Below are 27,822 nucleotides of genomic sequence, written 5' to 3' on the forward strand. Positions count from 1 at the left end.
TTAGCCAAGTGCCATATAACTGTTTTAGTCGTTGGTGATGATGCCCATGCTGTGCAACTAGAGCAGACATAATTTCTCATGCATTTAATGTTCCCTAAAGGAGCCATTTGCCATATCCAATATATTGAGCTGACCTGTTTCTCTTCCACCATAATGCCAAATCCTCTGTTTATACCTTTGCTCTGTTTCTCATTTTCCTTTTTGACTTCCTTCTATATCCCCTCTTTAATGATGCTCTTCAGGCTAAGAAATTAAGCACTAGTAATCTGCTATTAGAAAGGCAAAACTGTCAACAAAATTTAATCCTTATGTCATTCAACTACAAAAATTAGCCAGGTTGTAAAATTTACGACACCAACTTTTCTATCTAACATGGCACCTAAATCACATGTAACTCACTGTTCAGCTGTGTGTTGCTTCTGCTTGACACTTGGAAGAATGTGCAGTTTGCCATCTACCTATTGTAGAAATGTAGTAAAATAGTGGTCACTAAAACTCACAGTGCCTTCATACTTAATCAGAATGTTAGACCACAACAAATTATATGTGTGGAAAGCACAATGTAATATACTGGTCCATCTTTGTCTACTGATAGTCAAGCTTACAGTTTACTACCAGGAAATGGAGTAAATAGAGCAGAATGAGGCAAGGAAGTGTCAGCACACTGCAAAAGAGTGCATGCAGTGGGTCAGCATGAACCCCAGTTACTGAATATTTGGAACACTTCTCTACAGACTGGAAGAGCAAAATAGCCAAAAGGTGTCTTTTAAAAAAGCAATATGCAAAGCAGAGTTCCTTAAAGACCTGTTTATTCTTCAGAGATTCAGCTATGGCAGTGCACAGTGGAGAATGTTTGCCATCGCTTGTCCTTTCAGGGTCCCCAGGGAAATTTTGTGATCTCCTGTCAGCATTTTCTCATACAAGAACCAGCTGGTATGTTGGAGCAGGAGTGCTTACATCATGGTGCTGCCTTAGCTGGGATTCCAGCTGGAAATTTGGCAAAACCCCTCAAATTAACCATGACTCTGGACAGTAGGTCAAGTTCTCCACCTGCAATTACAGCTGAAATAGTATCCCTAAGGATTCCTGATACAGCAGCTGGCAAAGAAAAGAAAATACTTGTCCTGTTATATTTAACTGTTGCAGTCTTTCACTTGAGCCATTTGACGTACCACTTGCCCCTTGCAGACCCTCACAAAAGCTGTCTAGAGAATGAACCTGTTCCGCTAAACAAGATTGCTTTAAGACATTGGCGTAACACATGCCATCCTGGAAATCAAACCACAAAAACTGAACCTTGCTAACAGACTGTGAGCATAAGGCTTTCTTAATACTTTGCTGCCAAGTTTGTTCTGCAGCTTGTAACTCAAGATACTAAAAAAAAAGCCCCATCATTTCAGAACTAATCCCTTTCATTCTTTGCTCTTTTTCTTTGTCCCTGTTTTCTTGAAGAACTGTTATGTGTTGTCATGGACTAAACTGACCTAAGATCATTTTGCTGTTTTGGCTACGATCCTCAGAAAAGTTTTACGTTTCTAGGCTGCCCAAAATTTGACTATAGTCACATTGATAGTATGATGGTATGTATGATCACAGACAGTAAAGGTTCTGCCTGACACTGTTTACCTTCTAAATTATTTCAGCAAAGTGAAAAAAGTTGTTTCATTATCACTGTAACTGTAAGGGGATGTAGAAGGTAAGGGCATTAGATTTTGGGGAGTATCATCTGGTTAATGGTCATTCAGCATAAAAGACTAAGACAAGAAACAAGAGAAGTAATAAATACACACACAAGGCCTAAGGAGTAGCAGATGACAAAGTCAAAGGGCAGAGCTGTCCAGCTTCTGAGGGCTACTGAGGGAACAATACAAAGCCCTGAGCACCTTCAGCCAGAGCTTTGTAGGTATAAGAAGCAGGAAACAGGATTATCATGGGTCTCGGAGGGAAAGAATAAGCATATTATGGCATGATTGAGGGGGACCACGAGCATGTGTGAAATAATGGGATATTTAGAGACAGAGCCAAACAGGAGAAAGGGAGGGCTCAAAGTGAACAGCAAAGGAACAAGCATGGGAAAAAGGGGCAGGAGGCAGGTGAAAGTTGCCACTGCTCTCGCCAAGCTCTGCGATACAGTTGGCCCGATCTTATCAAACTCCATTCTTAATTGTTCTTCAACATAAGTGTGCTCTCTGCCTCATACACATATGTATAATCTGCTAGTGACCGTCAGGCCAGACTAGAAGGCACAACAGTTTTGACTCCTAGTAACTGGAAACATATGCCAGGTGTCAAAGCATCTTATATGTCTGGGGCCAGCAACCAGAAGGACTAAGTGTCTAAGGCTGGTTACACCAGGGACCCATTTACATGTGACTCTGTGTGTGTGTGACACTACTGAATTTCAAGCCAGGCTAACCAGCAAGTAGGATAAGGGGTCTGAGAGCCAGCTATTAAAAAGTAGGTCCAGGCCAGCTAAGACGCAGTTTGGGGTGTGTGAGTATATGAGATCTGCCAGCAAGCCCAACTAGCTGGCAAGTGAGAATAGGATTGGGCTGTCTGGGTGTTCATGTGTTTGTGAGTCCCACGTTCACATGCAGTAGTACCTGTAAAGGCACAGTTCTGTTGTGTGCGTTTCTTGGTGGCTGGCTTTGTCGGTACAGTGTGTGTGAGAACATGCACATATGTTTTGGTGATAGCTGGCTGGACTTGGCATTAGCCCACTGCAGCAGCCTTGCTCTAGCAGACTAGAGTGGAGGGACTCCCAGGGGTCCTGAAGTCCACCAGATGCAGCTTGTCTTTGACAGCAACCAATGTTCAAATGTTATTACTTGGTGATACAGAGCGATGGGAGAAGACCAAATGCTATTGCCTTACTTAGCAAGCATGTATGACCAACTATAGCAAACCTAGAATAACATAGATAAGCTCCCTTGGTGAAAAAAAATAAAGGAGACAGAAACATGTTAAGTCTGGGAAGAAAAGATAAAGCTGTGCTGTCTTCTTCGTGCTTTGGCCTGCTAAGTAAATCGTTGTGCTACCCAGATTAAATAGGACCTGGCTGGCATTTGCTGTTTGATTCCTCCCAGCCACACTAGACTTCTTGCAGATTGGCACCCCTCACTTCAGGAAAGGTCAAGAAACAAAACGAACACTTTTAACCACTGGTGTGGTTACTCTTAGCAACATTCCTGTAAAGCAACACTGAACACGAAGTTGTTTGTCACGTTCATGTACTAAACCTCCTCAAGATCTAGCTTCCTTTTTACTTGCAGCCCTCCAGTTATCAAAAACTAGTGTAGCTAAAGAGCTGTTAGCAACTTCATAACTAATAACAGATTGTGCTGCTTAGCTCATCCCAGCTGTCCTTCCTCAGTAACCAATGCAAACTCACTTTTGTCTGTAGAAGGTGAATGACTTCTGTATGTTGTATCTGTGTGCTCCTTCCCCAGGTTCCTTCATCCACTCTGTGCCCAGGCATGAAGTGCCAGGGGAGCTGGAAGTCTCCTATCCTCAAGTTCAACCACAGGATGCAGGGGTTTACTCTGCCAGATATATAGGAGGAAACCTCTTTACTTCTGCTTACACAAGGCTTATTGTAAGACGTAAGTTCCATTAATGTGTGCTGATGATTAATTGTTTAAAGCCACAATGAATGTGAAATGAAACTTATACTGTGCCCAAATAAGGGCCAAAATCTTTCTTGGCATAAGTTGCCATCAGATTATGTCAGATGAAATTTTTTCCCAAGGATCTTTGGTACAAGCTGATACTATTTAAGCAGCTAAGAGCAAAAAAAAATTTCAGATTTAGGTTCAATTCATCCTAGCTATTTCCAGGACAGCTAGCTCTTTTCTCAGCACCTCAGCTTTTCAAACACCACGTAAGTGTGAACGAAGAAGGTGGCACTGAGTCTCCCATGAGTATGAGATGCGGGTCTGAGCACAAAATAGGAATTTTTAAATTTCTGTGTTCTCTATGGTGGGCTATATCCAAACCCCATTTATCCTAAGATTTATCATCTTTAGCATACATTATTGTAATTTCACAAACTGGTAAAACTCCTGGGACATAGTCCAGGAGAGTGGTAGGGAGCACAGTAACAATACAGAGAACGCAGGATTACATGCCACTGCTCAAACACATGTCTTGTTTTTCTTTGAATTAGCATTACAGACACAGACTGATGATTTTTAGAAGAGCGTTTTTTTAAGTATCCACATGTAAGAATTTCATTGTGGGAGAAGGAGGAGATAGAGCTCCAAGTGCCATGTTGATTCATTAAATATTTGCTGAGATCTGAAAAAGCTGATCCAAGTCTGGATTACTCAATTTTAGCAAGCCTACCTCAGGACTTTGCCATTTATTATCTTCTCAGTCCTAGCTTTACACTAGAGGGAGTCATGTAGGTCAGTTTCTCTGACGTAAGGAACATTGTTACAAATAAAATACTGAAAATTACTGAGTCTTCTCAGCTCCCACTGATTTTAAAAGCACCTCAAAGAATTTTGCATCTTGTAGGGACATATCAAACATTTGCATGGTGAAGCCATATATACTTATTCAGAGCTTGAGCTCCACTTCGATTAAATCAGTATCAAAACTCTCACTGGCAGGATTAATGGTAGTAGTATCTTTTTAAATTATGAAGTGGGAAAGAAAATCATGACAGGTGTTAAAACAACTGATTGCTCTTAGTCCATTTATTCCAGAAACAGGTCACCAGTTGATTAATCCTTGTTATAAAGACCTAGTGAAGACAGTAAAGATACAACAGATGTGAACCCAGCCTAATGAGCTTTCAAGAAAAATATTGATACAGAAAAAAATCATGCCTTGCCAAATGCTGGTACAATGCCAGTGACGCCAAGCTTGGTCCTGCTGACATATTACCAGTACAGCCAGCTCCAGGTGAAGTCTGAACCTTTTGTAGGTCTCAGATCCCTGCTACAAGAATAGAAATCTTAAATATAACATCTTTATCAACTTTCAAACTTACTCTTACAGACTAAAAAAAAAATCTATCTCTAGTTTCAAAAAAGGAAGACTTTTTCAGTTCCTTCCTTGAAGATGTTACGTAGTATTACTGCATACTATGCAGCAGTTCTGATCCAGACATAGAGGCACTTCCACAATGCAAAAAGTGATTCCTTATCTTAGGTCAGTTAGCTGGGGTTTTGGGATGTCCATATGGATCATATTTTTATGTATTTTGCTGTTTGTCTTTATTAAAAAGAATTTTACTACTTGATTGGTTACTGAATAAGACGACGACAAATATGTCATTATATTTTTCCATAAAAGGATGTGAAGCTCAGAAATGGGGCCCTTCCTGTGGCTCCCACTGCCCTTCCTGCACGAACAATGGCATTTGTCATGAAGATACTGGGGAATGCATCTGTCCTCCAGGTTTTATGGGAAAAACATGTGAGAAAGGTAAACAAATATTATTTTCACAGATTGCTTATTAATTTGTTGTCAGTAGTAGAAGTTGGCTGATTATTGAGGGAAGCATCAAATGGAGTAGCCTTGTTTTACTCTTTATATCTTTAGCATTTACAGCTGGTGCTGGAGACAGGACAGTGCTGGGTGAGATGAACCCTGAATTAGTAAGGCTGTTCTTGTAGCTGTGATTTAACTTCTCCCTCTCTTCTCCTAGTAGAGATTACATTGCTAAGGGAGATGAATGTTTCCAGTTCTTCTTGATCAATATGCACTTGGACAGAGTGCTAGATAATCTCACCTAGGCTCCTTTTCCCACAAGCGGCTGGACCAGATGATCTTTTGAGGTCCCTTCCAACCTAGGCTATTCTCTGATTCCCCTGAAATCAGTATGCTCAAAGCTACAGACTGACTGTTAAATGCACGGTAGAATAGGAGATCTTAAGGATACACTGGCACTGGGAAATGAAGCCATGTGTTAGAGATTCCCTGGCTACTTCTGAACAAGCTGCTAATGTGCTCACAGGGTGATTTGTTTCTGTGGCGGCATATCAACAGTATATGTCTGTGCATATCTGTGTCTGTGACAATTAGTTTGGATTCTGGAAGAATTATAGCAGACGCAACATTGCTCTGATCTCTCCAAGCAACTTTCAGGTTCAATGCTAAATATGTATCCTAATATTTTGACTGAATTGCAGCGCTGCAAATACTATAGCTAAGCTATTGGAATAGTTGACATCTGAACCACTCTAATGTAGCACTGATCTTATCAGAAAAGCAAAACCTTGAGCTTGGCAGTTTCATATGCACTGACCTCTAAGAAGAATATTTGGTTTTCATGGCACTGTTTGTCCATTTTATATTAAAAAGGCTTACAAAGAGGATTTACTGCTGAAGCTCTGTCCCCACATATCCAAAGCAATGGGTGCTTTGCTGATGGATCCCCACACAGGAGAAAGTTAAGTTTGATTCTGCTGCCTGAATTTAACCATTAGTGCAGCCATGGCTTAAGTTGTTATGGATGTTAATATATCTGGTATCTGAATGGTAAAAAATGCTATTTTTTTATTTTAATTCATGTGTTCTGTTGTCTAAAGCTGTGTCATTAGAAGCATTAACTCTTTTGTGGACTTAATGCTATTGGGCTATTCTTCCCCTCTCTCTCTTTAATAGCTTGTGGAGCCAATACATTTGGCAAAACATGTGAAGAGAACTGTAAAGAAAACTATGGCTGCAGAAACTATATGTTCTGTCTACCAGATCCATATGGTTGTTCTTGTGCCACAGGATGGATGGGACTGGAATGTGATAAAGGTATAGTAAAAGATATGAGGAATGGTGGAGTCCTTAGTGTGCTACACATAGGAAATATAGAAGGGAACTGACAGAGAAGTGTAAAAGACAGGATTTTTTACATTCTGTAAAAGAGGGATAATATTTACCCACCTCAGAGGACCATGTCGGATTTTCAGAAGAAGGACATAGTAAAGTTGAAAACTATTCAAATTATTCTACAAAATGAATTGATGTTCTACTGAGATGTTAAAAATCCTCTAACAGCTACAGTCCTGCTGTATTTCTACAAGTCAAACTGAGCAATTCAGTGCCAAACATATATCCATTGCTGAGCAATACTGAGCATAATCAGCCTTGTTCATTTCAATTAGACTGCAATCTCTTTGGGACACAAAGCACATCTTCCTTTATGAATATGTGCCATCTTGTTCAATGGTGGCATAACTCTGATGAAGCCTTTGGTCACTACCACAGTGTAAGTAAGTGAAGTGCTGAAGAAGCTTCCACATCGGCATCTAGTCTACAAATGACCGGCACGGATACAAATGTCATCTACTTTTTTGATGTTAGTGGGTTCTCAGGCTGCTCTGTGGATGATTTAGTGCTAATACATATAGTTTCAAACTCAACCCAACTGAGGGAACTAAACCCTACTGGAGAATTGATGCATGAGATTGAAAACTAATGGAAGATATTTTCTAGTACCTTTACACTAACTGGAAACACATGTACTTGCAGAATGCAAACCTGGTTTTTATGGGTCGGATTGCAAACTCAAATGTAATTGTCACAATCGAGGGACATGCGACAGATTTAAGGGCTGCATCTGCTCCCTTGGATGGCATGGTCTGCAATGTGAAAAAGAAGGTAAAGCAAGGTAACACGGTAGTAAATGGCTTTTCCCAGTGTAACTGAAACAGATCTTCATGCTGGTACAGCATTACCACTCCAGGCTGGTATCCTTGCTCTGTCAATTACATTCCAGGAGCCCAGACACTTCTGTACATCTTTATTGCAATACAGTATTTTTAAGCCTCTGCCTCAAATGCTGCATCTAGCAGGCTGGTATGCTACCATTTCATGTGATTTTGCTTTCATTAGAGGTAGATTTTCAAACCTTACTCCATAGGATTTGACATTGGCATTAATATCAATTACTGACAGAAGCTGCACATCCTACCTGCATGATCAGCTTTTGGACAGGCTCATGGTACTTTACCATTACCTACCTCTTATTCATCTGCATATGCTCCTATACCATGTGCCTCATGATCTGAAATTGATTACTGAGACACCAGGACAACCCCAGAGTTTAAAACAGCTCTGTCTCTCTGAGAGGGAATTAAGCTTGCAAAACTGAACATATCTCATTCAGAATCTCTTTGGATTCAGGCAAGGTTGGCACACAGTATTTTATAAGATGCACTCAGCATCTATTATTTCTGCTTGATAAATAAAGTGACAAATCCACTGTTAACTTGTAAAAGCTTTCAAGTGCAAAAACAAGTAGAGAAATAAGACTGTGATCTAACGAGCCAAACTATACAGTTGTGATGTGACTGCTCTTTTAAACAGACAAAATGGAGAGCAAATAGATACTGTACATTCAGTACAAAGTGTGTGCACGATCTTGCCATAGCTAGACTATCTGTGCTTAGAATGTCATCGAGGATGAGAGGGGAGGGGAAAAGAAAGAAGATTGGACACAGGGCTTGTTCCTTCTCACGTGGTATTTACACTGATGTAACAGTGCTGACTTTGGTAAGCGTGATCCTTGCACACGCCCACATGAGTGAAGGGAGAACCAGACACCTATGCTGCCTATGCTCATTGTACACCTAAACCTGTTTTGGTGCTGCCTTTTTAAAGTTCTGTTTGAAGGCTAATATTAAAATACTATATATCTTCTGTAGGTTCAGAAGATCTTTCACCTCAGATAGAAAACTTACTAGATCCTGTAGAACTCAATTCTGGCGTCGAGTTCAAGCCTTTTTGTATAGCAACTGGGATACCACTTCCTAAATCTGAAGAATTTAAACTTTTGAAGCAAGATGGAACTGTCCTAAGGGTAGGCTCCTGATTAATTGCTTCCTGTTATTTCTGATGTTTATGTTGACTTCATCTGTAGCTAATGCACACTATGATTTTCAAGCATACTGTGAAATTGCAAAATTCTGAGATACCTCATGAGCACATGTGAAACTATGGAATTGACCATTGTAGACCCTTTCTATTGATATCACTAAACTCTGGATAAGTTCCTAAACTGTGAGAAATTGTCATGGGAAATTCCTAAATACCCACATTTTTCAGGCCCTGTATGTCTTCTGTCATTTCAGCCTGCCCTAATTGTTACCAGTAATCGCTCTGAAGCCATGTTTACAATTAATCGAATCCAGCCCCGAGATACAGGAACCTGGGTCTGCAGTGTGCAGACAGTAGCAGGAATGGCAGAGAAACCATTTCAAGTTACAGTCAAAGGTAAAAGCATGAATCTCTTCAAATGTCTTTGCCTCTCTACTTTTAAGGGCAGCTTTATAATCTAACATGGCAGAGCTCTCTGTTCTCTGCATGGCAGGAAAACATCTGAATATCTACAGTCAGAATATGAACAGAAACCCTTTATAAGCAACATACTATTATGTGTATTGACAAAATAAGTGTGATGATAAGGATTAGAAGAAAACCTAAGGGTTTTTTGAAAGATTGAAACTGTCAGCATTATGGTGTAAACCCCTCTCTACTTCGTAAGAGTTTTGAAGAACATCTCCCATTTTCCTGTAGATCTAGGAAGATGTCAGAGTTTTACTGACATAGGGAATTAAAAGGCTGGTTTAATACTTGCATTCTTGCTTAGTTCCTCCTGTGCCACAGTATGCCCCAAGGCTGACAGACAGTGGACATAATTTTCTCATAATTAATATCAATGCTGAGTTACATCTTGGAGATGGACCTGTTGTGTCAACGAAGCTCCTGTACAAGCCAGCAAAACGTTATCAGTCCTGGATGTCTGTGGAAGGTAAGAGAACATTCTTTAATTCCCTTAAACACAAACTTCAGCTGCATGCTGAAACATACTGTGGTGTCTGCTCTTGACTAGACTCAAAAGACTCTACAATGCATAAAAGTAAAATCTTTTATGACTGGACATGTGAGTCTCTGTATATCACTATGTATAATGTTAATGTGGATGTGGTACACCAACAGTAGTCAAAAGTGTATATTCAGTTTTCAGCAACTAAAATGTTCCATCCTCCTTCCTTAAGATAAACAGTACTCAATGTTGGGCCCAGCTGTTGAAAATTCATGTAAACATGGAAACAGCAGGTTTTCAAAAGCTGTGAGCAGTATGGAGACATGCTGGAGCATCCACAATCTTCCATTGTGTCTATTGTGTCCTCTGGTGAGACAAACATCTTACCTAAATATTTACCAGGAATGGTATGGGCAAAATGAAGCCTTCTTGTGAGTTAGATGATATCTTCCAGCCCTGTTTTAACATTTTGTGCAAGACCTAAAATATTATAGGAAGCATTACAGGAACTTTAATAAGTAACAAACAACTGTTGTTACTAATTCAAGATAACCCAAGATCCATGTACACAATGCATGCTGCCTAAGCAACCAGCCTTGTTCTGTCCTGAAGGAAGGGCAGACGGAAACATCCTTTGGGGTGGGTTGGAGCTCAACTTAAAAATAAGTATTTTATACTTATAAATAGTTTATCTTAGTGAATCGGGAACAGATGAAGAGCCTGAGTATCTGACCTTCCATGGATAGTGGTTCAGGAATATTTTCCAAACCTTTTCTTCCTTAACATTTTTCAGCATGGTCTATGGCTTTACTTTCTCCTTTTCTTGTCAGTAAAAGGCACAACCAAAAGACTGGACAATCTGGAACCAAAAACAGAGTATCAGTTCTGTGTTCAGCTGAGTCGGCAAGGGGAAGGTGGGGAAGGCCATCCTGGACCACAGGCTAGCTTCACCACAGCTGCGCTTGGTAAGTTGTCATCTTGGCTTTCTACAAAAGGGCTGTTTCAGCTGGTTTTCTCTGTGGTCTGTTCCCTGATCTCTGCCAGAGGACCTTTATTTGAGCAAAGAAGGCTGGACCTGAAAACTATGTAGAGTTTTTCAAAATAATCTCAGGCAAAGAAAAAAAAAAAAAGAAGAAAACAAAAAACAAACCAGAGGTAAAGAAAACCATAAAAAGGCAGAGCTATTATTCTGCCTGATTTATATCTGGGGGATCTGGGAAAGGAAAATTTACATATTTTGGCTGGCTATGCAGCAGAGTTGGAGATACAAATCACTTCTTTGCACGGCAGTCCTTCCTCCTAATACTAGATCAGGCCTTCCTTTTAGTATTAGATCAGTTTACTTTAAAAATGAAGATGTCTGAACAAGCAGAAAGTCCACTGAGGATACAACCCAAACTGAATAGAGACATAGAAAATAAATGAGGATTGCACCAGGAACTATCTAACGAGAACAAAAGAGCTGGCTTCTCACATCTAAAAAGTGGGTCTGCAACCCCAGCTCAGTGAAGAGACATTTTTGTTGAGACAACAGCTGTTGATAAGATACTTTGGGACTATCAACACCTCTTAGGTGTAATTTCTGCCAAATTGAGTGGGGTGGTGGGGAGAAATACTTGTCACTCCAAGCTAGGGCAAGTGGTTGGGAATAACTGGTACTCCTATTTTAGCTTGCATAACAGACATGAAATATTGTTCCCTGTCTCACTGTGGCTTTCCCAAGGTCTTCCTCCACCAGAAGGTCTCACTCTCTTTCCAAAAAGTATGACTTCACTGAATTTGTCATGGCATCCTTTAACACTGAGAGCAGAGGATGACATTCGTGTTGAAGTGGAAAGGAAGAGCGTAAACGACAATGGTGACGAGAGCAGCGTGATTACTCAAGTGCCAGGAAATATGTCCACCCTGATCATTAAAGATCTTGAGCCTAGACAGCAATACATGTGCAGGGTACGGGTGAACACCAGGTCCCAAGGAGAATGGAGCAACTATCTGTACGCATGGACTTACAGTGACAGTAAGTAGCTGATTCACATCCTCCTGTTTAATTCTTCCTCTTTCCTCCAGTGATCAGACTGATTGTCACTTAATGACTACATTAAATGTAATCCTTTGTACTGGTAACATTCAGTTCCTGATGCTCACTTATGGTTGTTATCACTATTATTATGAAGATAGCTCAGTGTCCAAAGAAATTCTTATGCTGGAAATTATCAGGAACTAACAATGAGTATAAAAAAAAAAAAGGGAATAACAAATTAAAAGCTTGGGAATCTACATCTTCATTTCAGTGCAGTTCAGTCTTCTGACACAGCTAGCATTTTTTTTTCCTCCTCATAATGATGAACCCACAGAGTTCATTACTCCAAGCCCCTTTGTTACTCCAAAAACACACTCAGACCCTGCAATTGAGTTATGTCAATACAGAAATAGTCAGCAGTTAAAGAAGGAAGAGAAGATACAATGCCAGGTAAAACCCCTGTGAGCAAAGAGTAAGTTAAGTGTGCTACACTGAAGACCAAGGACTGCCCTTGAATTCCTTGAGTGTGAGTAGTGTCCTTTCATAATGCGCTAACAAATGCCCTATCTGAATGAAGTACCATCTGAACAGATGTCTATCTGAATGGCTGATGGGTGCCACTGCCCATACCACACACTGGAAAGGTGGGCTTCTTCCTCCTTACAGGTCATATGAGGAGGTCCTCACTGAGATCCTACCTATAATAACAGAAGTATCAGTGGCTGTCATGAGACACTGCAGTTCCCTGAGCTCTGACGCTGAACTGCACTAACAAAAACATAAAGGTACTCTTTCCCAGGAGAAGGTACTTAGCTTAGTAGTTATGGGTGCGTCCACAAGTCTAGCACTCACCCCTGCTGGTGGTTTTCTGGTGAAATTTGTGGCAATGCTGGTATCGATTTCCCTTCTTTCTAACAGCCTGTATCCTGACAGGGAATTGTTCCCTGAAGCAGTGAAAATATGGAACTTGGGAATCACACAGGAATGATGATTCAGTATAGAAGGAAATTAACACTTTCTGCATTAATCTGAAAGCAATCGTGTTGTTCTTGCATACAGCTCAGAGAATTCGTATCTTCGTCCAAGGACAGGGGTACACTGAATGCCACTCCAACCTCTGCTGGAAGTGTGGAGTACTGCAATATGGGTGACAGTACATCGGGTTCATAAAACTACTGCATTCAGTTACCATACCCCATCAACAAAATTCTGATTCTGTTTAGCACAGCGAAAGCACTGAGGAAAGTGTCTGGCTCACTGTGGGAAGGAAGAAGAGGTGGATGTACACTCCAACACTTTGCATGTGTTTGTGTTTGTTTTCAGGAATCCCTCCTGCACCGTACAACATCAGGTTTTCTAACACCACAGACACATCCTCAGTCATCTCTTGGACAACCGCTGAGGGTCATTCCATCTCCTCCATCATCATCAGCTACAAAATTTATGGCAAGGCTGAGTACAACCACATTGATATTGTCATAAAGAACACCAGCATTACTCAATACCATCTCAAGGGCCTTGAGCCAAACACTGTGTACCAGGTTCAGATTAATGCTCAGAACAACATTGGCTTGAGCAACCCAAACACATCATTTGAACTGAAGACTCTTCCAGAAGCTAAAGGTTGGTTATTCCAGCATGCTGGACTTGCGCAAACCAGGGCCAGTGGTATAAACTAGTTAGCTAAGGCAAAGTCATAATATTATTTTTTTAATACTAGTTTTCTTTTGCTCTTAATTTTGACACACAACACAGCATCACCAAAATCATAGAATCATAGAATCATAGAATCATTTCGGTTGGAAAAGACCTTCAAGATCATCGAGTCCAACCATTAACCATCCCCCTAAACCATGCCCTGGAGTACCCTGTCTGCTCACTTTTTGAATACCTCCAGGGATGGTGAATCAACCACTTCCCTGGGCAGCCCATTCCAATGTTTGACAACCCTCTCAGTAAAAAAATTTTTCCTAATATCTAACCTAAATCTCTCTTGCCTCAACTTGAGGCCATTTCCTCTTGTCCTATCTCCAGACACCTGACAGAAGAGACCAACACCCACCTCACTACAACCCCCTTTCAGGTAGTTGTAGAGAGAGATAAGGTCTCCCCTCAGCCGCCTCTTTTCTAGACTGAACAACCCCAGATCCCTCAGCTGCTCCTCATAAGACTTGTGCTTAAGGCCCCTCACCAACTTGGTTGCCCTTCTCTGGACACGCTCCAGCACCTCAATGTCTTTCCTGTAGTGAGGGGCCCAAAACTGAACACAGTACTCGAGGTGTGGCCTCACCAGTGCTGAGTACAGGGGAACAACCACCTCCCTGTTCCTGCTGGCCACACTGTTCCTGCTACAGGCCAGGATGCTGTTGGCCTTCTTGGCCACCTGGGCACACTGCTGGCTCATATTCAGCCGGCTGTCAACCAGCACGCCCAGGTCTTTCTCTGCCGGGCAGCTTGCCAGCCACTCTTCCCCAAGCCTGTAGCGCTGCATGGGGTTGCCATGACCGAAGTGCAGGACCCGGCACTTGGCCTTGCTAAACTTCATACAATTGGCCTCAGCCCAACGATCCAGCCTGTCCAGATCTCTTTGTAGAGCCTCCCTACCCTCAAGCAGATCGACCCTGCCTCCCAACTTGGTGTCGTCTGCAAACTTGCTGAGGGTGCACTCAATCCCCTCATCCAAATCATCAATAAAGATATTAAACAGAACAGGGCCCAACACCGAGCCCTGGGGAACACCACTCGTGACCCGCTGCCAACTGGATTTCACCCCATTCACCACGACCCTCTGGGCTCGGCCATCCAGCCAGTTTTTCACCCAGTGAATAGTGCACTTATCCAGGCCACAAGACGCCAGCTTCTCAAGGAGTATGCCATGAGAGACAGTGTCAAAGGCCTTGCTGAAGTCTAGGAAAATAACATTGACAGCCTTTCCCTCATCCACTAGGCGGGTCACCTGGTCATAGAAGGAGATCAGGTTGGTCAAGCAGGACCTGCCTTTCATAAACCCATGCTGACTGGGCCTGATCCCCCTCTTATCCTGGACTTGCCATGTGAGTGCTTTCAAAACAAACCGTTCCATAATCTTTCCCGGTACCGAGGTCAGGCTGACAGGCCTGTAGTTCCCCGGATCCTCCCTCCCACCCTTCTTATAAATGGGAGTCACATTGGCAAGCCTCCAGTCCTCTGGGACCTCCCCTGTTGACCTGGAACACTGATAGATGATAGAGAGTGGCTTGGCAAGGACCTCTGCCAGTTCCCTCAGTACTCTTGGATGGATCCCATCCGGTCCCAGAGATTTGTGAGTGTCCAGATGGCGTAGCAGGTCCCTAACTAATTCCTCCTGGATTAAGGGGGGTATGTTATGCTCTTCATCCTTACCTTCCAGCTCATGGGGTGGAGTACCCTGAGGATGACTGGACTCACTATTAAAGACTGAGGCAAAGAAGGCATTAAGTACCTCGGCCTTTTCCTCATCACTGGTTGCTACGTTCCCTTCTGTATCCATTAAAGGATAGATATTCTCCTTGGGATTCTTTTTACTGTTAACATAAAATCTGATTCTTAGTTCACTGCATGGCATTGGTGAAGTGACAACATGCAACATTTGTGTGTATCCACTAGAAAGTCCCCAACAGCTCATAGATTAAAGGAGCTGCATACAGTAGGACTATTAGATCACTGAATGTGACCTCAGCTCTGCTCTCCCTGAATTCAGCAGGACCTGCAGGTGCTCATACATCTGAAAATCAGAGCATCCAATGTCTGCGACATTTTTGGAAAACAAAGGGATGTATCTCTATGTCTCTATCCAGTTTACAAGACAGGACTATTTAGTTATACATTGTTCATGGCTTTTTCAGAATTAGCTGGAAATAATGATGAACTCTTTATGTGCTTCCTCAACAGCTCCATATGAATCAAAAGGAGGCAAAATGCTGCTTATTGCTATACTTGGCTCTGCAGGGATGACCTGTGTAACAATTCTCCTGGCCTTTCTCATCATGCTGCAGTTAAAGCGAGCCAACTTCCAGCGCCGAATGGCTCAGGCTTTCCAAAATGTGGTGGTAGGTTTCCAGCTTTCCTGTGTCAGTGTGGTTATTAATTTTGGCCCCATCTTTTCCTGCTTTTTCCAATTCCTTTTTCTCGGCCTTTCTTCTCTTCATGTGTGCAGTTAGTACTGTTGTTGTAAAACATCTCTGCTAGTGACCCCAGAGCTAAAGCAATCACAGACTCTGAGGTAGAAAACCTGACTTGAAAAAAGTTGCACACCATTTATCCTTCTCCCTTTTCTGCTTTGTCTCACCTGTGTATGACAAGTACCAAGCCAGACAGAATGGAGGAGCCTCTTCTCCCCCTCCGAAGCTGTGCCTGATTTTGAAAACTACAATATATTTTAACATTGCTTTTGAGCATCAGCGCCTGCTCCATCATGGCTTTGCAACTTGGGGACAGCACACCAGGGATCAGTCAATGGCAACATCATAGTCCTGGATGTGAGGAAATTGCTGAAGATTATAACGTCACATAGAGATATCTTTTTATATACACGTATATATTTGTATCCTACTGTAGTCTCTTTATTGCTCTGCTTTCTGGTGCTGTTCTCTCACTTCAGAGGCCAACCTGTGAAGCAGAATGAAGTTGGGTCAAAGAGCTCCTCCATATGGATCTGCACAGGTTGTTTCATAAACAGGGGGCCAGGGGCTCATCCAGAAAGATGATCAGTCCCCAGGCCACACAGAATAGCTCCTGCTCCTTGTCCTGAAACTTTTCCCACAGAAGTATTTCATGGGAATGTGTAACTGAAGTAGTGATGTCTCCTCAAGTATGGAGGAAGATCATGTCCTCTCTCTTTCGTTTCCTTGCTCCTTCTTTCCTCAGTCTTCCTGACTGAGCCTGATCAGCACAGGATTTAGTCAAACCTAACATGGGATAAATCTCAAACCTGAGACTTAAAATGGGTTTTGAGATCAGTTTTACCAAATTTTTGCCCATCTCCTTCATCTTCAAGATGATAATAAAACTGTTCAGGAGGCCTAGGTCTACAAAAGTACTTACACATAAATTTATTATTAATTAATTAATGATTAATTTTGTGGATCTGGGCAAAAGTGCTTGATGCAGTTAGCTTCTAAAGTAGGTGTAATTGTCTATTGTACTCACTCTTGCATAAGCAAGAGATGGATCAGGCTCTGTGTGTGTGTGTACATGAGTGAGCACACATGTATTCTGGGAGTGTAATCAGAGCATTGCTCAGTAAAGTAGAAATCACAGTTAATGTCATTTGCTTAACTCTGTTACAGAGGGAAGAACCAGCTGTACAGTTTAACTCAGGTACTCTCACCCTGAGCAGGAAAGCAAAAAACAGCCCAGATCCCACTATTTATCCAGTTCTTGAGTGGAATGACATAAAATTTCAAGATGTGATTGGGGAAGGTAACTTTGGGCAAGTCCTGAAAGCACGCATTAAGAAAGATGGCTTACGCATGGACGCTGCGATTAAAAGGATGAAAGGTAGTAAAGATGAGAGACTCTGAGACTAAAGACTTTTCTTGGTTGTTTGTTGCAACTGTTCCTCTGTCATAAGAAATGCTTAGTAGCCCTCTCCTAAAGATAAAATAAATATTCAAAGTTGCTAGTGAAATTGCTTCAGTTGTCACTAGGCCAAGATTTCTGCCCTGGCAAAGACTGTATTTCTGCATGGTCAAGTTGGTTTATATTTCTCTTTAATTGTTAGTATCATTAACTATTATGTATTTTTCAGTTCATAGGTCAGTACGAACTCCATGTGTGAGGTCATCTGCAAAGTGGGAACCATTATAAGATGCATTTAATACAGAGAGGAGCACAGAGCTAGCCTGGGGCACAGCATTTGCTTATCTTGCTTTACCTTAGCCATTCAGAGACAACTGTATCTATGCATCTATGTATATACATACTATGAGGATCACTCTTTTTTTTTTAACTCATTGGGCATGACTGCCACATTCCAGAGAGAGCTAAAATAGATAGAATACTGCAAGAATGTACATATTTTCTTGTGATTCACTAGATCATTATCCAGGCAAATTGGGTGTCTTTCTTAAGTATGATGATCATTTAAAAAAGAGCCAAGGTCTGCATGCAGGCAGAAATAATCAGCAGCACACATATGGAAATTTTTTTAGGCAGCTAATCTTCATATGATCTGCTATGACATTTTACATTCTCAAATAATAAGGGAAGTGACATGGTATATTAAGATGCTTTCTTCCTCTGCAGATGGCTGTTACAGACATTAGGTTCTCTCTTTTTTTCCTTTGATTGAAAAATCCTACTTTTTTCAGTAAATACTAATGTATCTTAGAGTCTTTCTCTTCCCATTGGGGCTGAAGCAGTAGTGCCCCAGGCAGCCCAGAGTCCTCCCAATTAACAACAATATGGTCATAAATTCAGTTCAAAGGAAAACACAAATGCATGCTTATTTGATTTTCAGAGTATGCCTCAAAAGATGATCACAGAGACTTTGCTGGAGAACTTGAAGTTCTTTGTAAACTTGGTCATCATCCCAACATCATAAATCTGTTAGGAGCATGTGAACATCGGGGTAAGATACTCTTGAATACACGTACTTTAAAAATCAGTTTAAAAAAAAAATCCACAGTACAGCCCATACAGTCCATAGAAACACTAGCTCATAAGCAGGTCTTTCTGCAATATTTGTTAAAAAGCCACATAAACTTGGTTTTAGCTCTACAAGCCCACATTAATTCTTCAGAAATGATGTTGATCAATAGCTCTAAATTGTCCTCTGCACCTAGGAATTTTGCTGTTTGATATTTCCCCTCCAGTCTGTTTTATGTTTATTTCTTTTTCACTCAAAGCAGTGTAAGTGTCCACATACTGTTATTGATCATCTTTTACTTTGTGACATGCTCACTATCTGATGTTTCATTAGGATATCTTTATCTTGCTATTGAATACGCCCCACATGGAAATTTACTGGACTTCCTTCGGAAAAGCAGAGTGCTAGAGACAGACCCAGCATTTGCTATTGCCAACAGTACTGCATCTACACTTTCCTCTCAGCAACTTCTGCATTTTGCAGCAGACGTGGCTAGAGGGATGGACTACTTGAGCCAGAAACAGGTCAGTCTTCACCTATCTACCCACTGAAAGCACAGCAATTCATTTTTCAGGGACTATGCCTTTTAATGAAATCAAAATAAGGTTTTAATATTAGCTTCTATAGCACCCACTGGAGGAGTTTTATTTTGTTGTGTTCACCTAGCCCTATCAAATATTATTTCATGGGTAATCAAGGAAAAGGCATTAAAACTTACTAAAGACATGGCAACTAACTGCTTTCATCTTCCAATAAAGTTTAAAATGTTCTTGGTAGTGCCATACCAAGCCGTTTGTTTTGGGTTTTGTTCTTATTCTGAACATTTGCAAGTTTTAATATAGCACTAAAATAATACATGTAAACCTCATAGATACTGTGGTGATGTCTTTTTTTTTTTTTATTTTAGTTTATTCATCGAGATTTGGCAGCAAGAAACATCTTGGTTGGAGAAAATTATGTTGCAAAAATAGCCGACTTCGGCTTATCAAGAGGCCAAGAAGTTTACGTTAAGAAGACCATGGTAAGGATCAAAACAAACTCATTTAGTCTGTTTTCCTCATTTTTTGTTTTCTTGTTTCTTGCTTTGTGTTTTCATGTGAACAAAAATGCAAACTTACGGGTACTACAGTACTGATTATTTAAATGTTAAATATTAACATGTATAAATATTTATATTGTGTTTATTAATAGACATACATTACTTGTAAATCAATTTTATACCACGTTTATAATGTAATATCAATGTAATTGAAAATTATTTATATGAGTATGGATGGCAGTAAAATAACCAATTTTGCAGCCAGTTATGAGATTTAGTAAAAATGTACTATAAAAAAACATATAATATACGTTTGACATATGAAGAGGCTATGTGCATGTGGGTGGATCTGTACAGCTATGAAAATATTTTCATACCAGAATTTGTCCAGCTGAGGCAAGCTGGTTTAATTCTATTGAACAAGGCCAAAGTTAGCAAGATGGTAACCAAAGGCATGTCAGGATCTGTGAGCTGAAAAAACAGCTGTCCAGAGCTAATGCTTTGGAACAGCTGAAACAGGAAGATGTGCAAAAAGCATCACGTAGTCACAGACCAGGAATAACACTGGGTGGGCAAGGGAACAGGACTGATTAGAGGCATCATAAGACATCACTCAGGAATTATTTCCATTTTCTCTTGATGCTAGTTGGATAAATTTTCTGTTAGCTTTAGTGTGAACTGTCCCTTTGAGAAGTGAATGCACAACTTAAATAAGCTTATTTACTTGATAAAGCTTACTTGCATAAAGTCAGTTTTCATTAAGGTACCACACAGAACAATTGTTGAGGTATAAATTGCAATATTGCTATTCCAACGACCAACAAATATACTTTCATGAAATAATTTCCAGGGACGGCTTCCAGTGCGATGGATGGCAATTGAATCTTTGAATTACAGTGTTTACACCACAAACAGTGATGTGTAAGTATGTTTTCAAGTGGTCGTTTTTTAATAAAGAAATATTTTTGAATATCAAGGAAAGTTTGACAGCCAAGATGAGGCATCCACTCTTAACTCGAAAAACTCAGTAGCTGTGTCAGCATGAGTGAGCAATGGAAGCAAAAATAAAACCCAGAAAAAAAAGTTACTTTTATTTCATCATCAGTGTCTGAGCAAGTTCTGTGTTCACAAACTTAGGCCACTACTTTAGCTATATTTCTCATTTGAAATCAGAATCCTCATGAATTCTTGGGAGACCCAGAGGAATTCAGTATTTTAGCCAGGAAATCGGAAGTGATATTTGGCAAAGCAATTCTGTAACAGCACTATTTGCTGAGAGCTCATAGTCTAGTAAAGGACTCTGGTTGACGGACTCACAGTAGATTAATTTTGCTAAAGATGTCTCTCCTGCTTTCTGCTTCTACAAACCCTATCATTATACAAAACAATAAAAAATATAAAAGAATTAATCACACTTATCTGTGTTCTCTGAATACTAGCAAAACTATCTACCATTTTAAAATATGAAAACTTGTTCCATTCTTGTTGCACTCCATAATATCCCTCTGTTGCAGATGGTCATACGGTGTCCTATTATGGGAAATTGTTAGTTTAGGTAAGTATCTGAATTTTGTACTGCACAAATAAACCAATGTGAGCCAAGCCAGCTCCATTTACTCAGTCTGTTAAAAATTTATTGCTTTGCAAGATATTTCAATTTTTCCTGTTTCATTCGTCTAGATTTTATTTATCTTCAATATGCTTAGAAATGCAATTTTCAATTCAGGTACCATTCTAAAGGAGAAAACCATAGTGACCATGTTTTCATTGCACTATAAAACCTAGGCCATATCTAAATATAAAATCCATCATAATACATGATATATAGCCCTAATCCAATATGTTTTGGGTTTGATGGGTGGCTTTTCCTCAGCCTTCCTGAGTTTTAAATCAAGACTTATATTTTAGTGACTTGGGGGAGGAGCAAACATCTCCTACTCCAAGTATTCTCAAAGAAAGTTTTTGAACATTAATCTTCAAATAAAATTTAGAGTTCATTTCTGCACACACCTCTATTCATTATGTATATGATACAGCCTCAAACCATTCAAAATTACTGTGTTACATAGCTTTAATGATTTGCCTTGGAGTGTGCCCCATGGTCTGCTGGCCAAGATATGAGTATGGACTGATGTGCACATTGCATGGTGGACTAATCATAAACTCTTGCTTTCTAATTTGTTCCCATCTTTCCTTACTAAATAGGTTTGTGCTAGATATGGATGGGAACTAACACGCTGCAGTGTGGAAAATCAAGAGTCTAAGTAATCAAACATCTGCAAAAAGGGGGCAAAACCAGCTTGAGAGTAATAGCTCCAGGAGTCTATACCGGATCTTATTAATACCATGTTAATGAAGGAATGACTTGCCTATTGCCATCAAGAGTATTGCAAAACCAGTTCAAATACAATCAGATGCAGGCCCTCAGAGTTGTAGAGAAATTTAGGCCAGTCCCGCAGATGATAAAAGTTTATATTTGCTTTTATTTTTCTCTTCAATACTGTACATTAAGCAGTATAGAAACATTAACAACAAAAATGTAGCTGCAAAATATTCCCTAATGTTGGACTCATTTATCTGTTACTAAGTCAGTCAGTCTTTTTCATTTCTGCTATGCAATTAAATTTTTTCTTATTAAAAACCCTTTGTGTTCATGACAATGGTTAAATTCTGCTTTAGGTGGAACACCGTATTGTGGAATGACATGTGCGGAACTCTATGAAAAACTGCCTCAAGGGTACAGACTGGAAAAGCCTCTCAACTGTGATGATGAAGTGTAAGTGACTGCCTCAGCAAAAATTAAGGAAAGAGAGTAACATCATCTGCTACAGGAAATATATGATGTCTACAAGAAACTAATAAACGTTTTTTTCAGGAACATAAAAACTACATTTTTAAGAAAAAACATTTTAAAAAAGGTGCACAACTGCAAATAATTACTTTAGTCCTTTTGTACCCAGCATGCACTGCTATTTGCCATGAACCCTCTCCCAGGCTCTCTGCTCCTGCCAGATATCCTGTTCTTTACACAATATGGCTGGGCTTTAGCTCAATGAGAGCTTTTTGATTATTCCAGAGGAAAAAAAAAATTCTTGAGACAGCAACCAGCTGTGGGAAATGTAACTCCAGCTATGTATATATCCATTTTCCTTTGAAAAATGGAATGTGCACAATCTTCCAATAAACATGAATTTGCAGCTTTAATCTATGTATCTAAACTATGAAACGTTGGTGTTTGTTTTTTAAAGGTATGACCTAATGAGACAGTGCTGGAGAGAGAAACCATATGAAAGACCGTCATTTGCTCAGATACTGGTGTCACTGAACAGAATGTTAGAAGAAAGGAAGGTAAGAATGAATCCCTAGAAAAGAATTAGGCCATGAATAATTTCAGTATAGTTTAGGCTTCTTGAGGTAATGCACCTTGCATCACACTCTTTCCATTTATTTCCTTCCCAGACCTATGTGAATACTACCCTATATGAGAAGTTTACTTACGCAGGCATTGATTGCTCCGCTGAAGAAGCTGCTTAAGACAGGAGGAATCTTCACTCATCAATGATGTATTGAAGAAAACCAAAACTCAATCTGCTGGAGCCCAAAATGTGATGTGTTGTGTAGAACTGTGTATAGCTCTAACTGTATATAATATAGTAATACTGGTTTACTACAGATATGTATGTGTATATCACACAGTAATCTCTGCCTCCACAGGCTGTAAAAGTGTATATACTGTTCAGAGTAGGAATAGACTGAAGACATGAAATCTGCTGTTTCATATGCAGGGTTTTCTTTTTCCCTAGTCATGTAGCTATAGTGTATACACACATATTGTAATGCATTAGGTATTGCGATCTTAGATATTTTTTATACTTTCTAAGAGCTACTGATAGCAGAGTGGGTATCCTACAGCAGTATTTGAGACATTTCATTGTGATTCAAACAAAAATGCTAAGCTCAATGCGACAACGGGAGTTGCAAGCAGATGTCAATCCAGTATGCTCACCAAGGATAATTAATTATTAATTAACTCCTATTTGAATGTAAAAGTGAGCTAGTAGAAATAATCTGTTCAAAAATTCTACTGACACTTGTAAGATACAAGGCATGCTATTGCTACTTCATAGTCCAGTTTAACAGTCAGTGTTTGCCCATATGCAAAACATGCATATATTTTGAAGTGTTTAATGCTATCGGAGGCAGCCATTCAGCAATTATCATGAAGTAGAGGACTGAGGAACATACTACGTATTGTAAAACACATTTTTACAATTAGCCTGGATATACATGAGGCTTATTCAATTTGTATTTAATTTAATAATTTCACTGCATAACTATAAATTACAAACTATTATATACAAGCAGGGCTTGCTTATTTTTGCTTATTTTATTCCTTATGCAGTCTGCAGTGTCGTATGGCCTCTTAAAAATAGTGTACTGAAATGCTTCAAAACAATTATATTTGGCCTGCCGGAAGGATCTTCTAGTCCTTGGGTTAGACAAATAGAGGCAGGATTGGCCTGAGCTTCTGGTATTAAGTCCACCACATGGGATCCTGTGGACTTACCCTATTCAAACTTTACGTATTAGCTAACCACATGCTTTGCACATGTTCCCCTCATCCCCCCATGACTCACTAGCTCATAACTGACCATCAGACCCTAGTGACTTTCTATCTGGATGGATCAGTTCACTTGACAAGTTTTGCAGGAAGATGCTAGAGAGAGGAAGATAAAAAGGTTTCTCTTTCCCATACTTAGTTTGTAGGTGGGTATTTGGTTTGTTACAAGGCAGGGGTATCACAGCAGAGTATAGAGTAACATTACTGGCATACACCAGGCTGACTCAAACAGAAGAAGCACCAAGAACCTTATTAAAAGGGAATAAATCAACAAACAAGTGTGCTGCGATGACTTGTGTGGCCTTGGGATAGGCAGAACTTGCACTGTACATACAGTTGCTACAATCTGAGATTCCCTGGACCAAGGAACAACTCCAAAATGGAAAAGAGAACCAAATTCCACTATATTTTTCATAAAAGACTACTTGGCTGGGCACTTTTGAAGCATGAGTATTGCATTTTGCAGTCCAACCAGATTCCTACAGGTCAGTGAGGTGAACAGGAATGGACCTCCACCTGGTGTTTACTAGGCCGCCTGGCAAAGCTAGCTAACAACTTCTGTTGGAACTGCTCCACTTTCTGTACAGAATTTTTCACAGGTCCAAAACAGCTCATTGTCTTACCCATCTCTAACAAGCAGAACCAACTATTCTGCTACTTGATGTGAACCCCTTCTTCTCTGGCAAACTTTTACTTGGACCAATATGCCACATAAGGAAAGAATCAGAGAGTCATTCATCAACCCAACAGCTCTTAATACTGTCTGCATTTTAAGTGTTTAAGTCTCACTGTAAATTAGCTGAGGGACATTTAAGTGTTCTTATAAATGTTCTTCCTATCTTCATTTAACATTGTGGCATGCATTAACTTTATAATCTGCTGTAATGAAATTTAATTTTTTTTTTTAAATTGCCATTTAAAAAAATACGTAAAAGAAAACAGTAACTCCAATACACAGCTTAAGATGTCTCTATTCAGTCTACACATCACAGAATTACAGCTATTAAAAACATCCACTAGCTCTGTCAGAGTCTCAGATAGACTAATTCCTTCTGTACTTGCAATGTGCACTGGGTATCCCAGGTTCAATAGCTGGATTTTACTGTTATTCAGTGCTGGAAAGCCCAGTTTATGGCAGTAGGTGGCATATAAAGGTTTTCAGCTTAACCATGAACAGGTCCTTCCACAGCACAATACATCAGATCCTATGTCCCCTCCTTTCCAAGTTTCTTTGCTGTCAAGAGCATAATGCTACCAGGGCCAACAGTTTTCCATTATTCTAAATATACCATGTCCTAACATTCTTTATACACCTCCACCTATTTACACCTGCCAACATCTATGCACAAGCTTAGAGTACCATCACCTATTGCCCATGTTGTTTTTTGACCTCAGAGCATTAGTTTTCCCATATTCTCTCACATAGAGTTATCAAGCTCATACTCAGTACAAATATTTGGTTGAGAAAGAAAAGCGTTTCAGACAAGTGGAATTGGCCATGCTATGAGGAGTATGTGATGCAGAATGACAGGTAGCTGCTTACAGTCAAGTGTTATATATAGTTAAAAAAAGAAATTATCAGACACCTTATCAGAGAAAGTGGGGCCTTTAAGAACAAAAAGGCAGAAACAAAGCCTCCACACTTCACCCCAAGCCTTCTCCCTCACCATCCTCAACTTCCATTTAGTGCAACAGCTCTGATTGTTCAACAGTCTGAGTGCACACAAACCAGAAAGTCCTTAATATGTCCAAGCAAAATTCAAGAGGTACAGAAGAACATGGCGTGCTTGGCAGAAAAGCTAAGAAATGATCTGAGAACAGACATCACTGGCTAGTGTAATGCAGGGTTCACTAGATACCATCATGAGGGGAGGCGTAACAAAGACTCCAAACAAGCACCTTTACCCTCATTAAATTTGCTGAAAAGTAAGGTATAACTACCCTTGGGGAAGTCTAATCCACTCAATGGCTGCACTTCTCCCATTCCTCAGTAACCCAAAAGGAAGCACACATCTGGTCTTAAATGACAGGGATATATAATTCTTACTTCTCTGTAGACAGATTGCACCTGACAACTTAAAAGTCAACCATAGCCCCTCTCCACTACCCAAATACAATGGTCAGGCACTTGCTGAAACTAAAAATACAAAATGGTGACTATTACATACATCTCATCAAAACGTATAAATACCTGATGGAAGGAAGTATGGCAGATGGAATTAGCCTCTTCTCAGCAGTAGCCAGTGACAGGATGAGAAGCAGTGGGGATAAACAGAAATGTAGGAAATTCCATTGAGAGTGGTCAAGCCATAGAAGAGGTTACCCAAACAGGTTATAGAGTCTCCAGCCTTAGAGATATTCAAAACCTGACTAGACACTGCAGAGGACTACCCTAGATGATCTCCCAAGATGCCTTCCAACCCCAGCTATACTGTGATGCTGTGAACTCTGCAAGACAGGGGATGGGAAATGCAGAAAATAAGCAGAGGCCCAGCTAAAGAGCAAGAGCAATTAAATTACAAGGATGTAGTTCAGCTGTGGTCAAACACAAGTTTTCCCTCTTGCTGCTAATACCCTCCCTGTGCTGGCACACAACATTCCCTGCTCCCAACACACCATTTTGCCTTTCCCCAAGTCACATACTGATCAGCCATTCCCATGTGCAAGGCACCTGTTTGGACACAGGGGAACACTGATTAAACAACAGCTGAAACAAAGCAAGCCAAACTGTTCCAGGCTGTAAGTCAAAATCCTCAAATCAAGCAAACCTAGTGTAATGTTTCCTTATACTATTTCAGAGCTCTTTCACATATTCACTTAATAGCACAGTATAGTATATGACACAGATGGTGATATTCCTACAGTAGGAGCCAATAGTTTTAGCAGGTCCCTCCATAAACTGTGGAGGTCCAATCAGACCACAGCAGTCTGTCACATCTCCAAAACATGAGCTAAGTTTCCAGCACCTGAAGATGCTGGGTCAAGTTTTGCAGTAGTAAAGTCTGTATCATAAATATACGTGGGAAAGAGAAAAGTAGGCTTACAGCAGCCAGCAGCAGAAAGATGACAGAGATACGACTCCAAGTTAAGCCACTGTTCCAAAGATTGACCGCACCTATATTCATACCACCTTTCATTTTTAGTGAAATTTCATTACCTCTAGCTTCTCTATTTTTACAAAAAAAGTTAGTATCTGAATTTATTTTACTTATTGTGCATAGTATTTTATCCATTTGGTTTTAATAATTCAATAGTCAACTACAAGAAGTTATGAAGAAGAAAAGTCAGATGATGGAGGTTCCTTGGATGGCTTACAGAGCCTCAGAGTACCAACTTGGTCACTGCTATTAGCTTGTTGGATGACTAACACAGGTTTTCTCTGCCAAGTAGAACAGGCTTTACAGAGCAGACATTCATCTCTTTCCTTAGATTTACTCAAAGCCAAATAATAAAGGCAACCTTCACTAAAAAGACCTACCTTCAAAGCTGGGACAATCCACGAGCAAGTCTATCCCCTTCGTAAAGAACAGGCCAAAGCCCCTTCTCTAAGCTGTAGTAGGGCCTGTATAAAGGACTGTTCAATTAATATAGAAAGAAGCATCGCCTATTCTTGGGTGAAGGAAAAATCAGAAGTCTTTTTTTGTTTGGTTTTTTTGACATTCTGAGCAGCAGATACAGGACAATACGCAATGCTATTTCTAACAGCTATTGCCTATCAGTGTCTTACAGGACAGGACACATCCCCCAACTACTTTAATGTGCA

The 27,822-nt window shown here is 40.2% G+C and overlaps 1 protein-coding gene across 2 annotated transcripts in view; it reads left to right on the plus strand.

The window, feature by feature from the left end:
• TEK (TEK receptor tyrosine kinase) overlaps positions 1–25,084 on the plus strand; it is a 43,128-nt gene extending 18,044 nt beyond the window's left edge. For both annotated transcript variants that reach the window (XM_052776044.1, XM_052776043.1), the window contains 20 exons: positions 3,450–3,602; positions 5,302–5,433; positions 6,616–6,756; positions 7,477–7,605; positions 8,652–8,806; positions 9,078–9,219; positions 9,596–9,757; positions 10,603–10,737; positions 11,496–11,789; positions 13,116–13,415; positions 15,702–15,859; positions 17,099–17,309; positions 18,271–18,381; positions 18,733–18,923; positions 19,307–19,420; positions 20,289–20,359; positions 20,953–20,993; positions 22,118–22,214; positions 22,687–22,786; positions 22,898–25,084. In XM_052776044.1, the coding sequence (XP_052632004.1) occupies positions 3,450–3,602; positions 5,302–5,433; positions 6,616–6,756; positions 7,477–7,605; positions 8,652–8,806; positions 9,078–9,219; positions 9,596–9,757; positions 10,603–10,737; positions 11,496–11,789; positions 13,116–13,415; positions 15,702–15,859; positions 17,099–17,309; positions 18,271–18,381; positions 18,733–18,923; positions 19,307–19,420; positions 20,289–20,359; positions 20,953–20,993; positions 22,118–22,214; positions 22,687–22,786; positions 22,898–22,972 (2,912 nt within the window). In that variant the 3' untranslated portion in view covers positions 22,973–25,084. The remainder of the gene's footprint in view (positions 1–3,449; positions 3,603–5,301; positions 5,434–6,615; positions 6,757–7,476; positions 7,606–8,651; positions 8,807–9,077; positions 9,220–9,595; positions 9,758–10,602; positions 10,738–11,495; positions 11,790–13,115; positions 13,416–15,701; positions 15,860–17,098; positions 17,310–18,270; positions 18,382–18,732; positions 18,924–19,306; positions 19,421–20,288; positions 20,360–20,952; positions 20,994–22,117; positions 22,215–22,686; positions 22,787–22,897) is intronic.
• The last annotated feature ends 2,738 nt before the right edge of the window (positions 25,085–27,822 follow it).

This window comes from Harpia harpyja, chromosome Z (assembly GCF_026419915.1).
Source record: "Harpia harpyja isolate bHarHar1 chromosome Z, bHarHar1 primary haplotype, whole genome shotgun sequence".
Taxonomy (NCBI): domain Eukaryota; kingdom Metazoa; phylum Chordata; class Aves; order Accipitriformes; family Accipitridae; genus Harpia; species Harpia harpyja.